The sequence below is a fragment of the Lepisosteus oculatus genome, chromosome 7 (genome assembly GCF_040954835.1).
Source record: "Lepisosteus oculatus isolate fLepOcu1 chromosome 7, fLepOcu1.hap2, whole genome shotgun sequence".
Taxonomy (NCBI): Eukaryota; Metazoa; Chordata; class Actinopteri; order Semionotiformes; family Lepisosteidae; genus Lepisosteus; species Lepisosteus oculatus.
In genome coordinates this window covers 48,801,309-48,824,590 of record NC_090702.1, presented here as the reverse complement: position 1 = coordinate 48,824,590, position 23,282 = coordinate 48,801,309, and the positions used below count along the sequence as shown (strand labels likewise).

The 23,282-nt window shown below is 44.9% G+C and overlaps 1 protein-coding gene across 5 annotated transcripts in view; it reads left to right on the top strand.

Annotated features, from left to right (window-relative positions):
- The first annotated feature begins 683 nt into the window (after positions 1–683).
- appl2 (adaptor protein, phosphotyrosine interaction, PH domain and leucine zipper containing 2) overlaps positions 684–23,282 on the top strand; it is a 34,595-nt gene continuing 11,996 nt past the window's right edge. Inside the window, exons 1-14 of one of the 5 annotated variants that reach the window (XM_069192647.1) lie at positions 684–1,111; positions 5,491–5,589; positions 6,609–6,668; positions 10,389–10,460; positions 10,794–10,881; positions 13,105–13,146; positions 15,501–15,559; positions 16,209–16,355; positions 16,874–16,956; positions 17,355–17,513; positions 18,719–18,907; positions 19,763–19,805; positions 21,040–21,096; positions 22,992–23,083. In XM_069192647.1, the coding sequence (XP_069048748.1) occupies positions 1,058–1,111; positions 5,491–5,589; positions 6,609–6,668; positions 10,389–10,460; positions 10,794–10,881; positions 13,105–13,146; positions 15,501–15,559; positions 16,209–16,355; positions 16,874–16,956; positions 17,355–17,513; positions 18,719–18,907; positions 19,763–19,805; positions 21,040–21,096; positions 22,992–23,083 (1,244 nt within the window). In that variant the 5' untranslated portion in view covers positions 684–1,057. The remainder of the gene's footprint in view (positions 1,112–5,490; positions 5,590–6,608; positions 6,669–10,388; positions 10,461–10,793; positions 10,882–13,104; positions 13,147–15,500; positions 15,560–16,208; positions 16,356–16,873; positions 16,957–17,354; positions 17,514–18,718; positions 18,908–19,762; positions 19,806–21,039; positions 21,097–22,991; positions 23,084–23,282) is intronic. The other 4 variants (XM_069192648.1, XM_069192649.1, XM_069192650.1 and 1 more) reach the window with 4 other exon arrangements.

Genomic DNA, 23,282 nt, shown 5'->3' with positions numbered 1-23,282 from the left:
GCCATTCCTGGGCCTGTCCAATAATGGTCCTGGAGGTGTGTCTGCAGGTTTTCATTCCAGCTCGGCTCTTAACGAGCTGCACCAGCTGGTTCCTGGCTAGACTGGACCAATTCATCAGCTCCCTTCCAGTTCTACAGGTGCTGGCGTTTTAGAGAGAACTGGAAAACCTGCAGACATACTGGTCCTCCAGGACAGGACTGGACAGCTTTGCTGTAGACACAGCTCCCCCTCCAGGACTGAGTATTCATGCACTTGGAAGAAAAGTTTCATTTTTTACGATGGGAAAGTATGCTGTATTCAGAGATACTGAGTTTGGTATGAATATGAAAGAAAGGGTCAATCAAATTCCTTATTCTTGGAAGAATATGAGGGAGGCCTCTTTGGAAACACTGCTGCTGGAGACATATCAGTGTGACTACCTTGTAAACCAGTTAAGCAATGAACCACTGTTGATAGTATTACCACAACCAATAATTACTTATGCAGATCTGTTTAATTTAAGCCTTGCATAAACGTTACCCTGTTTACAATATTTGATAACGGTATTCTGGTCGTGCTATTATATATGGATATAAATATTTAAAAAAAAAGGTGGGGGATCAGTTTTTTTTTATTTTTGGTACCATGACGCTGCTGTATTTGCGATTGTAATGGCAACGCAGGAAACAGGTGACGACGGACGTGTCAGCAGATTACGGATTCCTTATTTTGGCAGATTTGGGGGGTTGAAAATGCTTCAAATTCGCAGCGGCGCCAGTTTATAACGTTAAAAATGAAAAAGTCATGCACCAAAAATAAAAAACACAAGCCTTGAAACTAAAGAAGACTAAAAGCAGGAACGTCATTCACCTGCCGCGATAAGTACACGAATACTTAGAATTCATTCATTCCAGTACAGTGTATTTTCAGTTCAGGCAGGTTAATCCAGTAGCGCAGGGACGGGCTGTAGTGACCGACTCCTAACAATACGTGTCACCCATTACAACCCAGGGCTCGCCGGGAAAGAGAGTCAAAATCCTAAATAATTCAAGATTGTTCTCTCTCCCCTGTGAACAAGATGCCGGCCGTTCACAAACTGCTTCTGGAAGAGGCTTTGCAGGACAGCCCACAGGTAACACAGACTTTTCTTTCGCGGTGTATTTCTGCGATACCACGACCACACAGGCGTCAGACCAGAAAACAAACAGATGCTGCTGAAACTTGGGGAGTCGACTTTCATCCCTGCCGTGGCGGACACAGCCTCGGCAGTTGCGTTGTAGTCTTTCCGTGAGACTCTCTCTAACGTTCAGATGCGAATTAATAGAGAGGGGAAAGTCGATTTAAATTCCACAGGTTATCGGGGCCGGTCTTTTACCAGTTGCTTTTGTGTAATGGTTGAAAACAGTCCTTTATCCTAATCGGACGTGAACGTTTTCGGAGACGTGAGCTTGTTTTGAAATGAAACCAAGAGCTGCCAAAGGTTTCATGCAGGGGGAAAAAACTACATCTGCACTTACGTTTTGGGTAGAATTGCAGCTCTGGTTTTTTTTTTTAATTCCGTGTTATCCGGGACAAATACCGTCGTCGTTTATTTTATTCAACTCGGCAAAACAATTGCCTGCACACAACACAGAGGAAAAAAACAACAACGACAACTTGCGAGTTGAAAATCATTCGGATGTTGCAAGAAAATAAAACCAGCTCTTGGCTCAAATAAACCCCCCTTGCCTGCTTTTAAAATGGTCCAGAGAACTAGGCCCCTACGATTAGGGGAGGGGGGTAACAGTTTAGCAGTAATTGATGGGAATCCGAGAGAAACGAGCCTGCGGTCGGAGCGCACAGCAGCGCCATGACACCGCCTGTGCTGTTAACGTAGCGCTCCTGTAACTCAGCCCGACGGTTCGCTGCAAACCCCAGGGGATGCGCTTCTGTACCGCCGCTGCAAAAAACCAAACCGCGGACCCCTCGCATTCCTAAACCCGCACGACATCTTCTTTCTGGCGACTCCCGACGAGCTACACGTCTTTTTAATGTTTCTTTTAAGCTGGGAGGGAGACAGGCGGTACACGAGCTTGATTCCGAATGAACGAAATGCACCAAGTTTGAGAATTGTGTTTATCGAAATGGAATTGATTAAATACCTAAGCTGTTGAGGCTACACGGTGTTTTTGTCGTTGATGGTGGTCAATAACGTATCTTAATTGCTGTGAACGTAATAGTTCCTGCCACTCTGTATAAAGAAAGACGCATCTGCAACATGTTATCAGTATCAGTCGGGATTCTGTCGTTGTGTCACCCCAGGCTATTTCAAGATGCGCTGATCTTTAACGAAACTTAACACTGAACGGTTTGGCCAACAGGGGTTATCTATTGTCCTTGAAAAATGGGTTAAATTCACTTCTCCTCTCGGTGGGTAAGGCTGTGACAGGTTTAATAAACGGAGAAGGTAATTATGGCTGGCTTTTCTCCAACAAAGTATTTCGGGCAGTTTCTGAAACTGGTGGATTACACCAGTATCCCCCTTCATACAAAACCAACGTGCATAGAATAGACAATGTAAACACCCAATATCACTGGCCTGACGGTTCAAAGCACACTCTTGCACTGGTATTGTAATGGGTAGGTCATCAATTATATACAGTTAGTTTATGTCTATAAACATAAAATACACAGTCTAGCAGCATTATAGAGTATATTGCTAGATATGATTCCCTTTGTTCAAAATCGTCTACCTACAAACAATATCAAGACGTGTTGCCAAAAGTACTTTCTTAAAACGTCATTCCTGAAGCAGGAAAGTCAAATGTGTTTCTAAATTTAGCCACGTTTTGTCCCTTTGTGGAGACGATAGAGCATCGACAATTCCTTTGCGGACGTGAACTTATCAGAATTGACTCCTGGCACTGCAGTGAGATCTTCTGTCCAAACTGCAGTCACTGTGTTGGCTCGCCCTGCTGTGACAACATGAGCACAGAATCCCTTGCTGGGACACAGTCTGCTTCAAGTCTTCCACCTCGCCTGCCTTTGTGTGGCTCAGAGTGCCCTGTTCGAATTCAGCTGAGGGCCTTCCTCCTGACGGCCTGCTTGTGCAATAGTGAAAAGGCTGGCCTTTCCCGTAGAACCCTGTCCTCAAACAGCCCGGCTGTTGGTGCATGTTTTGAATGCATATTCTTGCCCACTACTCAAAGGTTCCCAGGGTGGGAATGCATTGTCCTTGCAAATCATGTGTTCAACCGGGGCATTAAGTGGAGCGGAAGGTTTCTGGATGGAGTATGAAGCCCAGGAGCCTTTGTTTTTCGGAGCAGGGGAGGTAGTTCAGTAGGTGTGGCTGGTGGACGTTGTACGCCAGTGACCACAATGAGGTTTCTCAAAGGAAGACACTACATGGTCCTGTAGGCCCTGATATACTCTTAACCGCGTGAGAAAAGTCAACGGCGTGACCGTTCGGACAGGTGGCTTGTGAAAGAAGCCAGGGTATTGGCCGTAGTGACATGGGGGTGTGGCTTGTCACATCCTCCCACAGTCCTTTGCATAAAGAAATGCCTCTTGATAATAAATCATGCTTTTGATAAGCAGATTGATCTTCTCTTCGTGCCAGAAGATGCCAGGAGGTTCCTTATTCATGCTGTGTTTCTCATTGATGCCTTCAGTCCCTGTGTGCTGGGCTTTGTAGATGAGATGTGAAATCAAGACAGCTGTTATAAGGCGCTCTGCAATAGCGGCTGCCAATGCACAGTTCACGTTTGTCCTTTGTCCTTATAAAAGTCAGGAACAAGGCTAGTCTGTAAAGTTAGGTTACGTTTCATTTCAGGGCTTTTTAGGTATGAGACCTATGTCAGTCTCCAGATTCAGGTTTAATTCAGCTTCTAACACCAAATGCTTGAATGTCATTGTGCCATACTGAACACAGCTAAGAGACTACAAACCCAAATCAGGAGACTGTATTCCAAATCAGGAGACTATATAGCATGATTCCCACATTAGATCTCTGTGATCAGGATGATATTAAGTGGTAGACATAGTGACTGCAGTTTTGGACAGAGATCAGGGCAAAATAACATTTTTTCCCTGAGCTCTAGTAGTTCCTGCATAGTGTTTCTAGAATTTGAATTCTTCACAAATAAAACAGTCAAATTATTTTAATGACCACCTCCTTAGTAGAGCATGCAAACTGTCTGCATGCAATTTCGTCCATTACTGCTGTCAGTGCTACAGGTGTAGGGTTCAGTGCTGAGCTCTCTCTCATTTAACAGGGTTATTAACTGGACCACATTTCTTTCTGACTAGCTGCAGGTTTCCAAAACATACTGTAAGTCACCCAAGAAACAAATACTGAGGGTTTAGCTTTCCTCCCGCTAATGGTGATTTTGACAGTGCTTTTCTGCGTCATAAAAAAATACACAATCTGGTTTATGAAGGAGCTTGCAAAAGTTTAAAGGTGAAAATCATTCCATGAATAGGAAAAGAATGAAACAGCGAAGTCGGTATGGGTTCTTTTCTTTAGTTAAACCTGATTTGGAAAAGTGTTACAAAAATGGTGAAAGTCAGGAATTGACTGAGCAGTTTAGTCAATAAGTAAAATGAATTATTCATAACGCCCAACTTGTAAGTGATTTCTCCAGAATATAACCAAGGGGTCGGTGTAATCAGAGGCACGTGAATTCTTTGTTCTCTGGCACAGCTTTGGTGAAAAAGGTAAAAATCCAGGCACACTTGGATTAAACAGATGTTTATTAACAGTGACAAGACAAACACTACTACGCTCCACAAAATAAACAACACACAAGTGACTATATTTACAGTATGTCCAAACAAGGCATTCCAGAGACCTAACGTTCTAATCACGCAGAAACCCCCCAGATTAAGTATTAAACTCCAAAATAATGCCTACAGAGACCAAATAAGAGTTAAACTGCCTTCTTAACAAATGCAGTACAACCTGCAGTTAAATCTCTCTCTTTCTGGGGCCACAAAATAAATAGGAGCCTATCTCCCATATCAAATACTTAGCTCCAGTCAGGTTTGATTTGGATGAGCATGAAGGAGGGGCTCCCGCCTGAGTACCAGCTCCTCCTGACTCCTCTCTCTCAAGGCCTGACCTTCCTTCCTCTCTTCTTCTCTCCCTTTCTCCTCTCATCCTTTCTGTGTACTTAAAGGGGTCTTATATGGTGTGTTTCTGGAGGGCTCATTGACAATCATTAACACACAACCTAATTAACTAGTTACACCAAGGAAAACTGCAATTGTTTTGTGATCAGGGGATCCTCTCATCTCAGCAAACATCCCCTCTGCTTTGAAGCTGGAAGTGTTTCACTGTCGGGTGTTACACACATGATCTAAACCTATAATAGTCTGGCTAGAACAATAGTCTGGCTTTAGTTATAAAGCAGAATCGTATAGGAGCACTCTCCTGTAACCCAAAAGCCATTCTGCAAGCTCTCATGAGGGTGTACTGTTTATATTTGTGCTGGAGTGTGGTGTTCTCACAGGATGTGCCTGTCTGTCCCACAGACCCGCTCTCTGCTCAGTGTGTTTGAAGAAGATGCTGGAACTCTGACTGATTACACCAACCAGCTGCTGCAGTCCATGCAGAGAGTGTTTGGTGCTCAGGTGAGTGACCACAGCTCTCTCTACCCACTTTGCTTCTTTGCTTCTCAAGACCTGGGTTCTGTGAACAAGCACTAGGATGACCCAACACCAGCTCTGCATTGTGTGTGAATAGAAATTGCACAAAAGAAGAGACTAGTGAGATCTGGCAATCAGATTGTGTAGTAGATGATGAACTGGAAGTTTATTGTTTGCACTGCAATGTGGCAGGAGGGTCTTCTGTAGACGTAGCTGAGTTCTGTCATTTAACCTTGTTTAATGGAGTCATTAAACAGTTATTTTCATGATTATTAATGAGGTCATTTTGTATTGCAGAGACCCATTTCCCTTTTGTGACAGAGACCTGTCAAAGAATTGTACATAAGTGAAAGTTTTTAAAAAAAAAGAACAATTTGGATTTAGATGCTTTTTAAATACATGGAACATTTTATTTTTTTTAATATAAAATAATTTATAACACTATGAAAGCAGAAGCTTGTCTTAGAAGAGTGTCTAAGACATTGTGATCTGGGTTTATTTAAGATTTTTAAACAACACATCTGTGAAATATACTCTTAGTTTAAAACAAAGAGACTGAAACAGATCTGTGCTTTACAGTGAAACTACACCTTGCCTGTAGGGAAGATATTGAATTGAGCTCAGAATTTATATTTTTTTAACACTACATTTACGATGAACAGGCTTTTTAAATCACAGATGTGTTTTCTTTAAAAAAAAACAGCTGGATGAGATCCTTGGATCAGTTAACCACTGTTCTTATGAAGCGCCTCAAAAACTTAAATCATTATTATTAAAACCAAGAGCAGGAACCACGTCTTTACACAAAGGGGTGTAGGAGCAGGGAAAAAGCTAGTTATGTTTTCAAAGCTGATACCCTGGTTCCTTTCACGAAACGGCCTGATGAGATCGTCAGATCCATGAGCCACTAATTAGCAAATGGGCTACATGGGCCTCGGTGTCCTTGTCTTGTTTGTAACCCTTCCCACCTGCTCTGAAGCCTTTCCTGTGTTGTTGTGTTGCAGAATGAGATGAGTTTGGCCACGCAGCAACTGTCCAAGCAGCTGTTGGAATATGAGAAACAGGTGAGCTCTGAGACACACCTAAGTGCTGTACAGCTCTCTGATGCAGCTGAGGACCGTGAGTCCAGTCCGGCCTAACGAACTCTTGCATACTTTTATGAAAATATCACAATATTTACGATTCTTATTTCTATTAGGGCTGACACTTGTATCCGAAGCTGCGTTCCACGTGTTACAGTGACCCAGTTTTGCATAAGTCTGTTTTAACAACTGTGTTCAGTGGGACGATCAGGAGACAATATCTTGCTTGAGGCTAAAGTGCTGCACCTGCAGTATGGAATCACAGCCCTCTGGACAGCCAGTAAAGAAATGAAAGACTGACAGCCTCTCGTTGGTTGTACAGCTTTGTGATTTTAACCCACAGAGCAAACTTTGCTACCTGATAAGCCTGATTGGCAGAGGGAGGGTGCAGTCGTTCAGGGAGGGGTGTGTGCTGGCCTGTGTGTGATCGTGTGATCGTTTGCATGTTTGCTGTGCAGTTTGGGACTGAATTGTGCCACACCTAAACCACTCTTGAATTGCCTTTGTCTGATCCCAGCCCTGCTGTTAAGTTAAGTGTGGCTATAAAAAGCCTGTGTGTAAAATTCATTATCTGCTTATGAAAGTAAACCCATATGGCCTTATATCCATGCAGATAGGTTTTATACATATTATAGAACCCTCTCAAATAATAATATAATAATAATAATAATAATAATAATAATAATAATAATAATAATAATAATACACTTTAATTTATATAGCGCCTTTAAAGGTGGCTTCTCAAAGCGCTTTACAGGATGACAAGAACAATAAATAAGAAGACTACAACAATAAATAAGAAGACTACAACAATAAATAAGAAGAATTCACAAGATAAGACACAATTACAATTACAACAATACAACAATAACAATAGAGGAGACCGTGGAAGGTGGTACTAAGAAGAGCAGAGGGGTGAAGAATGGAACCAGTTAAGTAAAGGCTTTTCTAAAGAAGAAGGTTTTGAGTCTGGATTTGAAGGAGTTTAGAGAAGGTGACTCTCTGATATCCTTGGGCAAAGAGTTCCAGAGCTTTGGGGCATAGCAGGAGAAGGTCCTGTCGCCCATACAATGTAGACGGGCTTGGGGGACAGTAAGGAGGGCAGAATTTGAAAAGCAGAGGCTGCGAGGTGGGGAGTAGGGTGATAATAGTTCAGACAGGTATTGAGGTGCCAAGCCATGTAGAGCCTTATAGGTGAGCATGAGGATTTTAAAGTCTACGTGGAATTTGACCGGAAGCCAGTGCAAGGACTCCAGGATAGGAGTATTGTGAACACTTGCACTAGACCTGGTCAGGATTCTGGCTGCTGAATTTTGGACATACTGCAGTTTGTTCAGAGTAGATTTAGATACCCCAGCGAGTAGAGCATTGCAGTAGTCAATTCGAGAGAATACAAATATGTTGATCAGCTTTTCAGCCACAGCTAATGATTGCAACCCAGCAGGAACATGAACCTGAGGGCACAAGTGAAAACTACATGACTGTGCATTTAAAACAGAATAGGAGACATGTCTGTACCCAAAGTGTTGTTGGAGTGTGGAACAAGCTACCCACTCTTGTTGTTGAACCGGATATCCTGGCTTCCTTCAGGATGAGATCCTTGGATCAGTGAATTACTAATTACCAATGGGATAGATGGGCCTAATGTCCTACCGTCATTGGAACCATTCTAGTGTATTGCAGTCTTCAGTCTTTTTACCGGCATTCACTCAATTTAATATACAAACTTTTATTGTCAACTTCTGCGTTTTCAGTAAAGCCTCGTTAAACCTGAATCTGTTATTAAGTTTTGTTGTTTCTCTGAAAAACATTAAAGTGTTTTGCTTGAGATCATGAATGACACCAGAAAAAAAAACACTTCTGTAATCCATTCAAGAGTTATTCCTGTGAAGCGAGCGAATTTGCATTTCAATGAAAAATTGTTTGGCTTTCGCTGTTGGTTGGTGAGTCCGTTTTCTTATTGTTCTGGCTATCGCTAATTAAATTACATGAATAACTGTAATTAAATGAGCTACTTCATTGTAATACACAAATATACACAGTCTGGCTAATCGTGTAATTACATCCAGGGGACAAAACCGCAACAGGAAATAACGTATCAATTATTGCCGTGTAAGCTGTTAGATGGAGCTGAGGTACGTGATAAGAAAGACTTCTCCAAATGCAATTAACATCACCTCCAGCAGACATGACCCAAACATTAGGAAAGGACAACCCATTAAACAAAGAGCAATAAATAAATAAAATGAGCTGTCAGTTCAGCAAATGCTGTGCTTCTTTCCCTGTTTCTGAAGTTCTGATGTGCACTTCAAAAACTAAGCTGTGAGGAAGCACTCAGTTAGAATCCCACTGATGGTAGCTTTGCACTGGCTCAGCCCAGCAGCGCCATCGGAGGTCTTAACCTGCGGTTCCTCTTGCACTGAGCAGGGTTACTTCTGCACCAGCACATCATCAGGCGGGGAAAACGAATCCAGCTTGCGTTGGGAGGGTCAGAGCTGGAGCCTGCCCCACATGTACAGGGCGGAGAGGAAGGCTGATGAGACCCGACTCCTCCAGATGGGACTCCAGTCCATTGCGGGGACAGTTTAGAAAAGCCAATCAGATAAAGAGAAAACACACCTGAATGTGGTAATGAACGTGCAAACTCCACACAGACTGGGGATGAAGGTCTGCAGCAGCATTAAGCATCATGCCACCCCTTTGTGCATGCAGTTGATGTTACGAACCCTAATACATGGAGTTAAAAACCTGTTTCAGAAGCACGGACTGCTTGTCTAGGTAAACAGCAGTATTCATATGTTACCCAGCCATGCTGTTGAAGCCAATATCCTCGCTTCCATCAAGAAACAGCTGGATGAGATTCTTGGATCGGGTAAAGGGGAGCTGCAGTCCCAAGTTCTCAGACCGGTTATTAAATCTCTGTAAGAAAATAAATTAATTGACGTTAAATTAAGCGCTAAATCATGACCTTTGCGAAAGAACTGTTCGTCGACTTGTGGCAAACTTGCATTCAAGTTCCCAGGAAGTGCAACGTGAAGCTGCCCTTCCTGCTCGCTAGTCAACATAATGAGTAATGTAACGTGAGCCAATAAGTACAGGTTGTGAGGCAGACATTTCACTCCATATGATCTGCATGCAGAGTCAATAAGTAAGTAGTGTTTGTGGGCAAAACTCTCTCTCAAAAAGTTGAGAGCAATATTTCTATGAATGAAAAGAGCTGTATTCACAGGCCTGCTTGTTTACAATGCCATAGGGCTGCTTCTCACCGGACGTTTTGTTGCCTCGTTTTGAACTGCAGGACATGGTGCTGCGCAGACCTGGAAATGTCTTCTATCTTGTGGTGTAAACTGGAGGTTTTACAAGTTACTGTGCACATTTTGCTTTTTATTGCGATTTGAAATGCACTCATCAATGCCGATTCTTTCCCATGTAAAATTTCCTAAATATAAAGATGGCGCCGCAGTTCTTCTTTAACTAGTAACTATCAAAGGGGCTTGAAGGACTGAATGGACTCCTCTCCTGTGTGATTATCTTATTGCGCGGCATTTCTCTTCATCTGCTGGCCACAGCACGTGCTGCTGCCCGCGGTGCGACTGGACAAGGTTTAACAGGTAAACACAGACCCTTCGTAGGCTCTGGCTGTTCAGAAGGGATCGCCCAGCGAAATAGTGATGTCTGACAGGATGTTTCTTTATTTTTCAGAATTTCGCCCTGGGTAAAGGAGATGAGGAAGTCATTGGCACTCTGCAGCACTTCTCCAAAGTACTAGACGAGGTAAAGCTCGGGGGGTCTTTCTGCATGGCTGAGTGACCAACATCGCGGAGTCTTGACCTTTTCATGTTGTGAGACCTCGCATCATATTGTTTTCAAAGTTGATCAGAAGACTGCCTTGGCTCAGTTTACTAATGCAGCAAACCATAACGGATTCCTGATTAAACTGTTCAAACCAGTTACGAACGTACCCTCTGGCATTTTAGGATCTGGGTTCTATGCCCAGGCAAAATGGAAAAAGCCTTTTGCTTTGTCAGGATTATTAATTAAAAGGAGAAAAGAACCCCAAACTGAGATGAGTGATGTAATCCCTTATCTATCTGTCCGTTTCCCCAGCTGAACAGTCTGCACACACTGCTGGCCAATCAGATGGCTGACAGAATGGTGTTTCCCATGATCCAGTTCAGGGAGAAGGACCTCACAGGTGATGTACTGATCAGAACAAACCCAGAACAGTCGATCGACATGCAGAGTTGCAGCAAGTAACTTTTAGAGACAGTATTTATGTCTCTAAAGGGTTCCAACTCTGATGAATGGAAGCAAATGGACGGTTCTGCTGTGTTTATAAAGCAACAAGTCTCCTGGCATAGAGGCGCTGTTCAGAATAACAGGATGTGACTTGTTTCTCAATAAATAGTTTAAATCTTGTGCAAAATTGGTAAAAGAGTATGCAATTATGTAGGCTACATTGAAAATGAAAGCTGCATTTTGGCTTCATCAAATCAAATCAGAGTTTATCAAATGCACAACAATACAGCGTGCAGCAGTAGTTGCTGGCAATGAAATGTGTTTTCTGCGAGCTCACAAAATCACAAGAATCACAAAATTTAGGTTACAAAATAAGGTTAAATAATAATAGATGTAATAGAAATTGAATAAAACTCAGCATGAATAGAGCTGCTGTGTGTCCATGGTGTATGTAATATATACAAGTAGTGCTGTTATGCTGAATACAGTGAAAACTGTGTGTCCATGTAGCCATTACAGGTGATTTGCTAAAGGAGCTGCAGGTTGGCTATTTAGCAGTCTTATTGCCTGGAGGTAGAAGCTGTTCCGTAATCTGTTGGACTTGGACCGAATGCTCCAGTACCGTTTACCAGACGGTAGGAGGGAAAACAGTTTGTGACTGGGATGACTGGGGTCCTTGAGAATGGACCTGGCCTTCTCTGGATGCTTGCGTGTATGGATTGTGAAGATATGCATGTGTACATTTAAAAACGGCGGCTCAGAGTGGAAATCTAGCGCTACTTGTAATTTCGAATATTTAGAAGTTTAAAAAAACAGAACAGATGTCTGAGAATTGGACTAGAAGAAAACATTAACTTCATGAAGCCAGATTTAAACACCTGGTGGATGTATGTGGTACTGCGCTGTGGCTGCCGGACAAACCATAGATGTCCCTGATTTCCCTTTGCTGGCAGGAAGGGTGAACCATACACACCTATATTTCTGTATGTACTTGCAACAGAGGAGCTGGATCTGAGACAATCAGTATGGTTCGGGCCACTAGAGGGCGACGTAAGGGCACTCCAGTGACAAGAAGAAAGCCAAATAAGGTTCTGCACTGCGTACAAGGAATCTAGCTGACAGCAGTCTGATTCCTTTTGTAAAAACGTTCAAAGTTAGCAATGTCCATCCTGGTATTGGGATAGACTGGTAAAGTTGCGTGGTGTCATTTCAGCAATGGTAAGAGGTCCAGTCACACAGTGTGATTGTAATAAAAGGGCTCCATGGCTTCATCGTGGGTTTGAGAAGCTTTCCTGGCCAAACAGGATCAGCAGGGCGGCTTCGATTCCAGTTGACAGGAAATTGAAGGTTTCAATGAAACTCAGACCCAGTTCTGCACCTGCCCATATCAGACGGGGTTCATGTAGGTTCTCCACATCACGCTACCAGGTTACACACCCCTCTTCACCTGCTCCACACCCCTCATCTGTACACACCGCTACAGTACCTGTTCATTCGGTACAGTACCAGTCCTTAATCCAGTTACAGGTGTTACCAGATTACAATCAGTCTTTTAAAAGGACTTTTAACTAAGCCCGTCTTTAAAGAAGAGCCCGGTCTGCTACAAGACTGGAGGTGGCCCCGGATAAGGCTGTCTGGTTGTGCTTTGGACTACGCGGTTATTTTCTTGCTGCAATAGGCGTTTCCCTCCTGGAAGACCAGCTCTCGCTCTCCTCCGCCCGCCTTCTGTTCTCCAAGGGTTTTGTGACTTTTTCATGACCCTTTCTTCACCTTCCTGGTGTTCTCATTGCATGTCTCTAACCTTGTCTTCCTACCCCCCCCCCCCTCCTGTTATGGCTGCACTTGCAGTGTAATTCGTCTTTATTAGAGGTGACAGACGTACAGTACAGCCGTGACCACCACGCACTGAGGGCTTGCTGCCGTTTTTCAGGGTGTTGCCCAGGTCTCGCTCACTTTCATGGAGTTGATGTAGACTGCTTTAAACAGATCGGCGTTTCTATTGCTTTTGTTGCCAGGATTGTGTAGGGGTGAAACGGCTGTAAAACCGTGTACGAGCCCAGTCCCGGGGCGGGGGGGGGGCGGGCCCGGCCCAACACTGTCTGGACCTCAGGGATCAAGCGAGCCCCGCTGTGTCTGTTGCACTCCCTGAAACCTGAACCTCTTTGTGTTTGTGTTTCAGAGATAAGCACGCTGAAAGACATATTTGGCATCGCCAGCAATGGTATGTATTGTGTTTGCTCTAATCTCTATCTTACAGTTTTATGTTCTCTTAATGTTGCATGGTTCCATTTTGCGATACTATTTATCTCAGTTTGCAGTGATGAGAAACATATATTTGCAGAACAGCAAACTGTGTAGGGTTGGGGGAGGAGGGGAGGCTGGTTTCTACTTCTCTGCGGCGTGAAATCAGGAGTTTGGGAGACACTTAAGCTCTGCAGACTACAAATTCCTCTGTTTCTCAAAGACTTGAAGTGACCGTCTCTATTGAAAGGCTCAAAGCAGTCTGTCTTTTAAAAATAATTGATGGCGTAGTTAGAAAACAAGAAACGGTAACCTTTTAGATGCAGCAGTCTACGGCAGTGTGTTTCAGTGTCGAATCCTAGCCATATATCAGTTTAAATAAATAAGGACGACTCTGATTGAGATCGAGATTTCACAGAGAAAGATTTTAATTCTAATCATATGTATTTGAAAGGATTCCGAGCAGGATGGCACAACGGCACAGCGGTTAGATTTGGGAACCTGGGTTCAGTTCCAGACCTGGGATGCCATCTGCATGGAGTTTGTGTGTTCTCCCTGTGTTTGTGTGGATTTTAGTGCGGCGCTCCAGTTTCCTCCAAATGACACACTGAAAGGCTAATTATCTTTGGGGATAAGGGGCCCAGGGTGTATCCCACCTTCCACCTGTGGCTTGCTGGGACAGGCTCCAGCTCCATGTGGCATTGAATTGCATGAAGAAGTTGAAAATTGGATGGATGGATTCCAAGCAGTTACTTTTAAGAGCGTGAGTGAACTGTGAGTAAACTGGGAGACTGGTACTGTACCTACCGTACCAAGCTGGACAGGTTTGGAAGGTGGGCTGTTATTGGAAGAGGCCGTTCTTCACCAGAGAAGTGATGATTCGCTGTCGCAGACGTGTCTAGGCTTCTCTGCTAAAGACTTTGTAGTCTGACAAGGTAGGACAGAGCAGAACAAAATGTCAATAAGGCAGCCATCTTTCTTTCAGCAAGAGGCCCATTATGCCAAGTGTTAATTGTACAGTTTCTAGAATGAAACGTTAAATGTTTGTGCTCGGTAGCACTTTGTGTTATGGGATACATATTGACAGGAGGAAAACATAGTGTGCCGGTATGTTTATGCATGAAACCCATTTTAGATCAGATCACTATATTAGCCATATACAATTTCTTGTATTAGGAATTCGTCTTTTCGCATAACCCAGCTTGCTCTCCATGAGACACACAGACACACAGAGGTGGGGGAGAGAAGCCTGGGGTCAGAGCGCAGTACATTGTCACTAGAATGACACCTGTCAGGTTTGTAGTTGTTTTGCCCAACAGTCCTAGAACAGCTTCTGTTTGCTTTGCCATATGAATGATAGCAACAGCTCGTGAAATGCAGACCAGAACAGATTGGGTTGTGCATGAGATCTACTAGATTTTAGTCGGTGTACTGGACCCCAAGATGGAGCCTGTTTGAGTTGGGAGAAGAAAATGGTGTTCAGGCAGCCATCTTGATTTATGCCAGTGCACCAGATAGTTTAACTGTATGCAGACATCAAGGACACTTGCTACATGTGGAGTTTTTAAAACAGCAGGGGCTTGTTTTTCGGGCCCTGCATCAGCAGTGGGAAAAAAAAAAGAAATGATGATCTGACCGTCAACCAGAACCTTCATTTTTCATACAGCAATCGTGTTGGTATTAGAAATCCTACCGCTACAGTTTGGCGTTAATTGGTCAGACAGGTCTGAGCAGGAGAAGTTAGTGTCATGAGCTGGGTTGCATACGGTGGTTTATGATGTCTCGAGGCTGTGAAATTGAACCAGCCTTTCAGGTGCAGACTTGAAAAACCATTGGTCATTGAGGAGCTCTGCCATGTGTGAATTCAATCCATGCAGCTGGTCCTAAGAAGAAGATTTTGAAAGGCTGATGCAGGACCCCAGTTTCTGTCACAAATTTAATGGCTTCTCTGTCCCAGTGTGCCTCCTCTTTTCAGAAGAGGGAAGAATAATAAATCCGTTCAAGTCCTAGATACTCAGAAGTCCTATTACTCCAGAAGGCCTAAAGCTCAGGTTCTGTGCTCTTAAAAATGCACTTGCCTCCTCCGAAATGGGTTTGAAGTGGAGGTCAGAATGATGCGAGGAGCAGTTTGTCTCAAATTATTTTCTCGGTAGCAGGTGGGATCAATAAGACTTCGACTAGCTCTTTGCTTCCTGGCATAGAGAGCATCACGTTGTGCTCCAGAGGCCTTCATCTGAAGAGCTGCTCAATAGGATGTGAAAGGCAGGTCCGGGAGCTGGAGACTAATTGATAGGAAGCTGCTGAATGAAAAAACAAGGACTGTTTTTGTCCTAGAGCACGACGTGTCCATGGCGAAGTACAGCCGGCTGCCCAAGAGAAAAGAGAATGAGAAGGTGAGAGTCGCTGTTTAGCTCTTGCAGTCTCTACGGGCAGGGCATTTACAAGACTCCAGTGCCCTGTCACCCCCCCAGCATGAGGGAAGCATGCACTGTTCCAAGAATTACCTTCCACTGTTTTTGTCCTGTTATATTTTCTCTGTTTGCGGAATTTTGCACAGTTTTGATTACTTGATTACATGTTATTACATGTTACTGTTATTGCTATTGTGTTACTGTCTATTGTCTCATCTCCTGTCCTATTTATATACTGCACCTGAGTGACTAATGAGAAACACTTTTCATTATACTATGCACCTGTGTAAGTTTAATGACAATAAAGTTGAATTGAATTGAATTGAGGACGATGAGGCTCAGAGGTTTTAAAAAGGTTCAGTCCTTGAGATTACTTTAGACAGCCGTGGGAGGGCAGGGGGGCAGTCTGTTCAAGGTTTCAGTTGCCCAGTGTGGACACAGCTGGGGTATCCTTTTTTAGTATTCCAGTCTGTAATTGAAAGAGGCTGCCCTAGTGGGGCTGTGCCCAGATGTGTCTCAGCCGCCTCCATAAGACGTGTTCATAGCTTCCGCGCCCCTACCGCACGTAGCAGCGGAAAGCAGAAAACGTGAAGTTGCCTTTCTTGTCTTGTGTGCGGCGCGGTGCTTGCAGCTGAAGGCGGACGTGGTGGCGGAGGTGGCCTACACCAGGAGGAAGCAGCACCAGGCCTCCATGCAGTACTACTGCGCGCTCAACGCCCTGCAGTACAGGAAGAGAGTGGCCATGCTGGAGCCCATGCTGGGATACATGCAGGCACAGGTCAGCCATGGCCGCTCCACGCTCCGCAGCTGGGAATGAGAAGCCCCTCGCATTGCAGGGTCGAGGTTTCATGACCTGGCACGGTTCTGATCAGGCCTGCCTGGTTTTCACATTCACGTTCCCTCTTGCTGACAGAAGCGTTGTTCTCAGTCATGCGGGTGTTTGCAGGTGACCTCCTACTGTATATCTTCAGCACCCCTTACCTGTTCAGGTGAGTCCTCTGATTCAGTCTGAGGACGACATACAGTAGGCGCTTCATCACATCACCTATTCGCAGGCAAGATTTATTCATAGCCTTCATGTTGTTAGCTGTGCATGCCTCTGTGTTATTAGTGAAGGTGGCTCAGTTCCCCTAGTGCACCTTTACTAATGTCCTCATTGGGTCAACTGCTCACGACTCTGACACACATGGAGTTTTATTTACAGATCATGCAGCCTCTGCCTCTGGGAAGGCTAGAGTTATCCAGGCAAGCAGAGTCGCTGGCTGGTGCTTGATGCTTGTTTCTGTGTCCCACCAGGTGTGCTTCTTCAGGAAAGGCATGGACCTGGTTTCCAAGAAAATGGACAGTTTCCTCACGTCTGTCTCGAACATGACTCAAAGGTAAAGCCCCACAGCCCCAGTCTCGACTCCACAAAATGCAATCCTTAATTCCAGTGCACAGCAGTTCCCTCTTTTTTTCTTTACTCGTTTGCTTATTTAGTTGTGCAAATTTAAGCAATAACATTGTATGTTTTCCTATATTCCTAGCCTTTGTAGTCTTCTTATATTGAAATAATTCAAGTGCTCCAGCGGCGTGATATAGTGAGTCGCTTTACGATAGCAGCTTATAGATTTAAACAGCAGCCTTTGGCTACCAGCATGTACGCAGCGACTTGCTGGCCAGAGAGCTTAGAAAACAGTGCTCAGCTCTCCAAGGAGAGTGAACTCCGGGCCGGTCTGCTTCCAGTGTGAGAGGGGGCGCAGCTGATGTAGGATTTTCCTCCCTGCGTCTCTGGCAGTATCCAGGCCCAGCTGGACTCGGAGTCCGACCTGATGCGGCTGTCTCAAAGGGACCTGCTCTCTGTGGAGGACACGGTCTACATGCCCGACCAGGACTCCGCCAACCCCCCGGTCAACCGCACCCTGATCCAGAAGGCCGGCTACCTCAACATCCGGAAGTAAGGCCGCCCGGACCGCTCGGGTTGGCTTCGGGCGCGTTGGGGGTTTTGTGTGGCGGCGAAGTGCTGTACGACGTCAAGGCACGACAAGGCAGGGGCAGTGAATTCGCTGACAGTGAAGCGCCCTGCTGCCTCACTGTTTTCCAGCTGGGGTGCACATCTTGTACAGTATAAACACGACTGCGTAGGCCTCTTGCGTGATGACTTGGTGAACATGATCCAAAAAGCTCTTCTTTATATCGAGCAGACGGTCATTCTGCAAAGTCTTCAAAGAACAAAAGGAGTCTGATGGCTTAAAATAAATTTGGACACGTGGTTACGAAGGAGAGGAAGCCACATGGCCTGTGTAGCTTCTTCTGGCGCTAGTAGTTAAGTGATCCAAGAATCTCATCCGGGCCATTTCTTGAAAGATCTTCAACAATGTGGCTAGGTAGCCTGTTCCACACTCCCACAACCCTTTGCGTAAATATGTGCTTTTGACTGTCACAGTTCTATGCACTTCAGCATGGTTTCCACTTGTACCCTCTGTTTCGCGTCCCACTGTTGGTCACATAGGAGTCTGCTGAGTTGTCAGCAACAGAACTTTCCTTTTAAGCCCCTCAAGAGCATTACTTGTGCATTGTAACACAAGATAGTGATCCTGGTAATAGATTTTTGAATACACTAGACTAATATTTCTGTCTGTTGAGTATCCCCACTCAGGGAGAACAGGAGGAAAGCCGAAATCTGCAAATGACTAGAGAGGATTTAGAAGGAGATGAGTCTGTCGTTGAGAGAAGGGGGAGGGTGTGATCTGAGTTTCAGGATCAGTTTAGTTTTGGATGTCGTTCTGCTGTAGGAGTTCCGAAACCCCGCTCCAAGTTATACTCTAAGCTTGGAGTTATACTCTAAGCTTGGAGCGGGTGAAAACGACAGCCCCCCCCGGGTAAGAGGTAACCATGGCAATCCCATCTGAGGTCCTCATTCTATCATTGCTGTTTACACAAGATAGGGAACCTGTGCTCTGTTGCTCAGTTGAGACTCCAGACTAAGGCTTTGACATGAATTAATCTACAGACGATCCAGTATTGTAGTGCATAGGCCCCTCTTAAATCATTCTTTCAGCTGCGTAAAGTACAGTCCTGTGACCGACAGCATCGTCTGTAATGAATCACTCTCCGGACGCCGCAGTGAAGAACCCAAGGCCTGTGCTTTGCCTCCTCTAGTAAGACGGGCCTAGTGACCACAGCCTGGGACCGGCTGTACTTCTTCACCCAGGGAGGGAACCTGATGTGCCAGCCGCGAGGCGCCGTGGCGGGGGGCCTGGTCCTGGATCTCGACAACAGCTCCGTGATGGCGGTGGAGTGCGAGGACAGGAGATACTGCTTCCAGATCACCTCCCCCACGGGTAAAACGTACGGTAAACCGCCGCCGAACCCGGCAGTCTTCACCCGGAGCGACGTACCGGAAGCGGGCGGGTGGGGCATTTCCGAGTGGGAGCCCACTGCTACTGCAGCCACTTCCTGAGCAGAAAGTGGTATAATCTGAGCTGTTCAGCATCCAGAACGTATAAATAAATGTGAAAAGAATTTAACAAATGTGGGGCAGAGGGTATTGTAACCCAGCTTTTTAAATATCCTCAGTGCAGGTTCATCGTCGAAATTCATTACTTCTTTTGTCTCCTTTTTCTTGAATGAACTTTAAATCAGTTTTTTAATAATTAATTACACTTTTAAATGCCCTCAGCTGAGGCTGCAGGTCGACCTGCCTGTTTCTTCCATCCAGGTAGTCCTCTCCTCTTTCCTCACCCATTCATGCCTCCTGCGTTCCTGCCTTTAATTATTCATCCACACAGACAGACCAAGCCGGCCTCCTCTGTCGTAGGTTTTCATCATGAACGTTTATCCTGCATTCCAGGCACAGGCGAACAGCACCTTTCTTACAATCTGAGCTCTTACAAATTAGCAGCCTGGTTTATCTGTTCATAAAAAAAAAGACTCGGATGAAGTTAGATTTCTTCCAGTTTACAGCAAAAAAGAGTGAGAGAAACAGGTCCTGAAAGGTCAGGCGCAGAGACCAGAAAGAACTGCACTCACTCCTCACTCGTTAATCTTTTAATCTCATCTGTAATCTTTGTTAAAAAGGTACTGTGCCTATTTCTCATACTTTGTGAAGGCTTTAAATTTGTGTCTTTTAAGTGTTAAGTGTTTTTTTTACCCTAGGTTCTTTGCCAATGAAAAACATTTTCATTCATTCTCTCTTTGTTCAAGGTCTATCATCCTTCAAGCGGAAAGCAAAAAAGAATATGAAGAGGTATCTCTTTTTATGTTTTGATATTGCAAATTATTTCTATTTAAAAACGTGTGCGTCACTAAAGCGATGCTCTTCTTATTTTTAACAATTATTCACTTCATCAGGGCTCCACTGAAAACGAGTAGAGACGCCCGGGAGGTTTTTAACATGTATTCACACATGTTCGCCAGAGCTGTCCTCAAGTTAAAAACACCACCAGTACTATCGGTCAGCCCATTCTCTCCTTCCCATTTCATCTTGCAGCTGCCCCTTGGTCCCTCCTCACTCTGCAGGGGGGTGGCCCAATTTACCATGACTAAAGCACTCTAGAAATATTTTCCAGTACACTAAGTCCTTGAGGGATGTTGTGGCTCATGAAATGCGTACAGAGCTCTTGTTTGGAATGTGGATCGGCATGAAGCTTTCTACATGAATAAAGTGTCTGGCATCATTGTAGTCCGAGCTGACATCAGATTGGAGAGCTTTGCCCTCACTGTACGCAAGTTTTGTGTCTGGAGAATGCAGAAGACAGCCACTGATTTTTATTACCGATAAAGCAGAAAAAAATAACAGAAAGCAAAATGAGGCATCCTTGCTGTGGGTTGTGTACTCTGGATTGCTATCAAAGGCATAATTGACCTCTGTAGTAACAGACAAATAAGTTCTGGAACCCGAGATGAAGTTTAAACAGCTGAGTTTAGTGCATGCAAGGAACAATAACACCAAAGTATTGTTCAAAATATAGGTGCAAAACTTCCAGTTTATATAGCAAATTTCAGCTGCTTCCAACGCAAATTGTTACCTGTGTTCGGACATTCCCAAGACCTTGAACACTTCTGATGGTCGGTTTTATCTTTCCTTAGTTTGGGGGTCTTTATCTTGCACTTGGAATTTCACATCAATTAACTCCCATCCCTGCCATAACTCGAAGGTGCCTAAGCATGGCATGTCTTGTGCCACAAGAAGTCTTTGTGCAGAAAGAAATCAGTTAACCCCCTTTTCACATCTTACACCTTTCTTCACCTCGAAGACCTAGTAATTCATAAACTGAAAACGTGATGTTCTGTTAAGGTATCGGCCAATGCCTTGAAGATTGAAATGCAGTCGGATATTGAATGATACTCTGGACTTGCACTGATTTCTGGGAATTGGCTTGTTATAAAAAGCACTAACGTTTTCGAGTTTTTGCTGTGCTGGGTGCTGGTTTCTTCGTGAACACTGACGTATCGACCGTGTTTTTTTTTCCCCTCTGCAGTGGATATGCGCTCTCAACAACATCTCCAGACAGATCTACTTGACTGATAATCCGGAGGCAAGTGTGCCGCTGTGTGGAAACCAGGGAGCCTGGAGGGCTCACAAGTAGGGAACACGGCACTTCGGCCAATGAGGCACTCAGCCACACAACTTCGGACATCTGCAGAACAAGCCGTCGCAGCCATCGGCTCAGCCCCGTGTATCCTGACATCTTTGCTTTGTCCCTGTGTGTTGCCAGCTCGGTCTGTGTTCATCCAATAGACACGACTGAGCCCGTGTTCTATAACAGCTTAACTTTCGGGAGCTTCAGTGCTGCTTTCTTCATGTAATTGAACACTTTTTTTATGGCGAGGGATTAATTAGCTAGAAATTTTAAAGCTCCAGAAAGAGGGATCAGAAATAGATGACCTGCCCTAGCTGTAAAAAAGTAGTATTGTGCCGTATTTGTCATGCGAAACATTTAATGAATGCAGGGAGCATGAAATAACTCTGGCAGTATTCTTATTGAGGTCAAATCCCCCGCGAGCTGAGATAATGAGCCCACAAGGAGTCATCTGGTGGCCCCTGGGGATCAGGCTGTTACAGAAGAAGGAAAACTTTTAAAATCAAATCTTTTTTTTTTTTAAAACAGCTCCAATTTAATAAGGTTAAAATGTGCAGTGACCCTTATTATCATGAAACCCCGGACTGGATGATGGATTGGGACTCCACCCTCCCTCCTCTTCCTCACTGCTGTTCCCCTCCTTCAGGCTTGTGGGGAAACTCAAGGGAAAAGCACGTCAGCTGTGACACTTGAGACGCCCAGCTCCTCCGGAGTACTTGATCATATGGGTTCCATAGTGGGAGAACTCTAATCCAAAACCAGCTCACAATCGGTGCCCTCTGGGGCATGCAGGGGGATGTCCACAAACACTCCCTTTGCACAGCGATCTGAGCCGCTCCAAGTTGTATGAGCTGCAGTGTGCTTGGATGTGCACTTACAGCGGGGGCCGAGCGTCATTTCCGTTGAATACGTGTCCTCAAGCAGACAGGAATTAATGATCACTGGTTTTCACACGGCTTGTGAAATCTTGAAAGGCTGAACTCGCTGTGCAAAGGGAGACGAATAAAGGATAAATGTGGATTGTGCCATTCTGAAATAATTGTGAGCGTGACTGGAGAAGGTGAGCTACTGGAGAATGAGAATAGCATGGTCTGAGCGCCGATGAAGCAGTAACTGTGGAGCTCTGCTGCCCTCTAGTGGACTTCTCTGTTCAGTCTGTAGAACAGCGATTTTCTCTACCCTGCTGTTGGCGAGCAGCTTTAGATTAGTGTACACAAAGAAAACAAGAACACATTTTTACTTAAATAAAAAGTTCATGTTCATGTTTGTGTTCTTTCCTCAGAGTTATCTGTTTAAAAAAACAGAACATTACAGAGTTGTACAATGAAGTACATCATGTGATGCCCTACAGCATTAAGGAACAAAAGATAATAGACAGCAAAACAATGAAATACTGACCAACCAAATATCTGAAATTTAAGTATCCCAGATGTTTGCAACCTGGAGCTTATCCGGGACCCACAGGGCTCAAGGCAGGTCACACTCTGGGTGGGACAACATTCTTTTGCAAGGCCTACGAAGACAATTTACAGACACACAGGTAATCTAGGCAGCATGTCATTGAGAGAAGGAAGGACACCAGTGTACCAAGAGAAAACCACACTGGAAGAACATGCAGACTCCACACAGAACATTCTCCCGGCAGGAATTGAAGAGCTGTGAGGCAGCAGATGCCATGACACTGTGGTGCCCAAAATGAAAAAAATATTCACCAGAATATCAGCGCAGAGCAGTCATGAGAGTGGATTTAAAAACTGACTTTTTCTTTCTGCTTGCAAGTCTGTTTCCATACGTTCAAAGCCACTGACTCAGTAATGTCTGCTTTCTCTCCCTCTCCTCGGGGTCTCCAGGCGGTGGCTATCAGACTGAACCAGACAGCCATACAGGCGGTCACCCCCGTCACCAGCTTCGAGAAGAGACACGAGAGCCTCCAGCCCGAGAGGTGAGGGCCCCCAGCCCCTGTGTGACGAGCGCAGCTCTCCGAGCCCCTACCGGGCTTCGGTCTCGATCTTCACAGGCTCCGAGTGCATACAGCGCCCCTCCCCAGACAGCAGATAACTCCACCACAGGTGACCCGTAGCCAGGCTGTGCTCTGCCCCTACCGGGACTCAATCCCAGTCCTTCGCGGGCTCCGAGTGCGT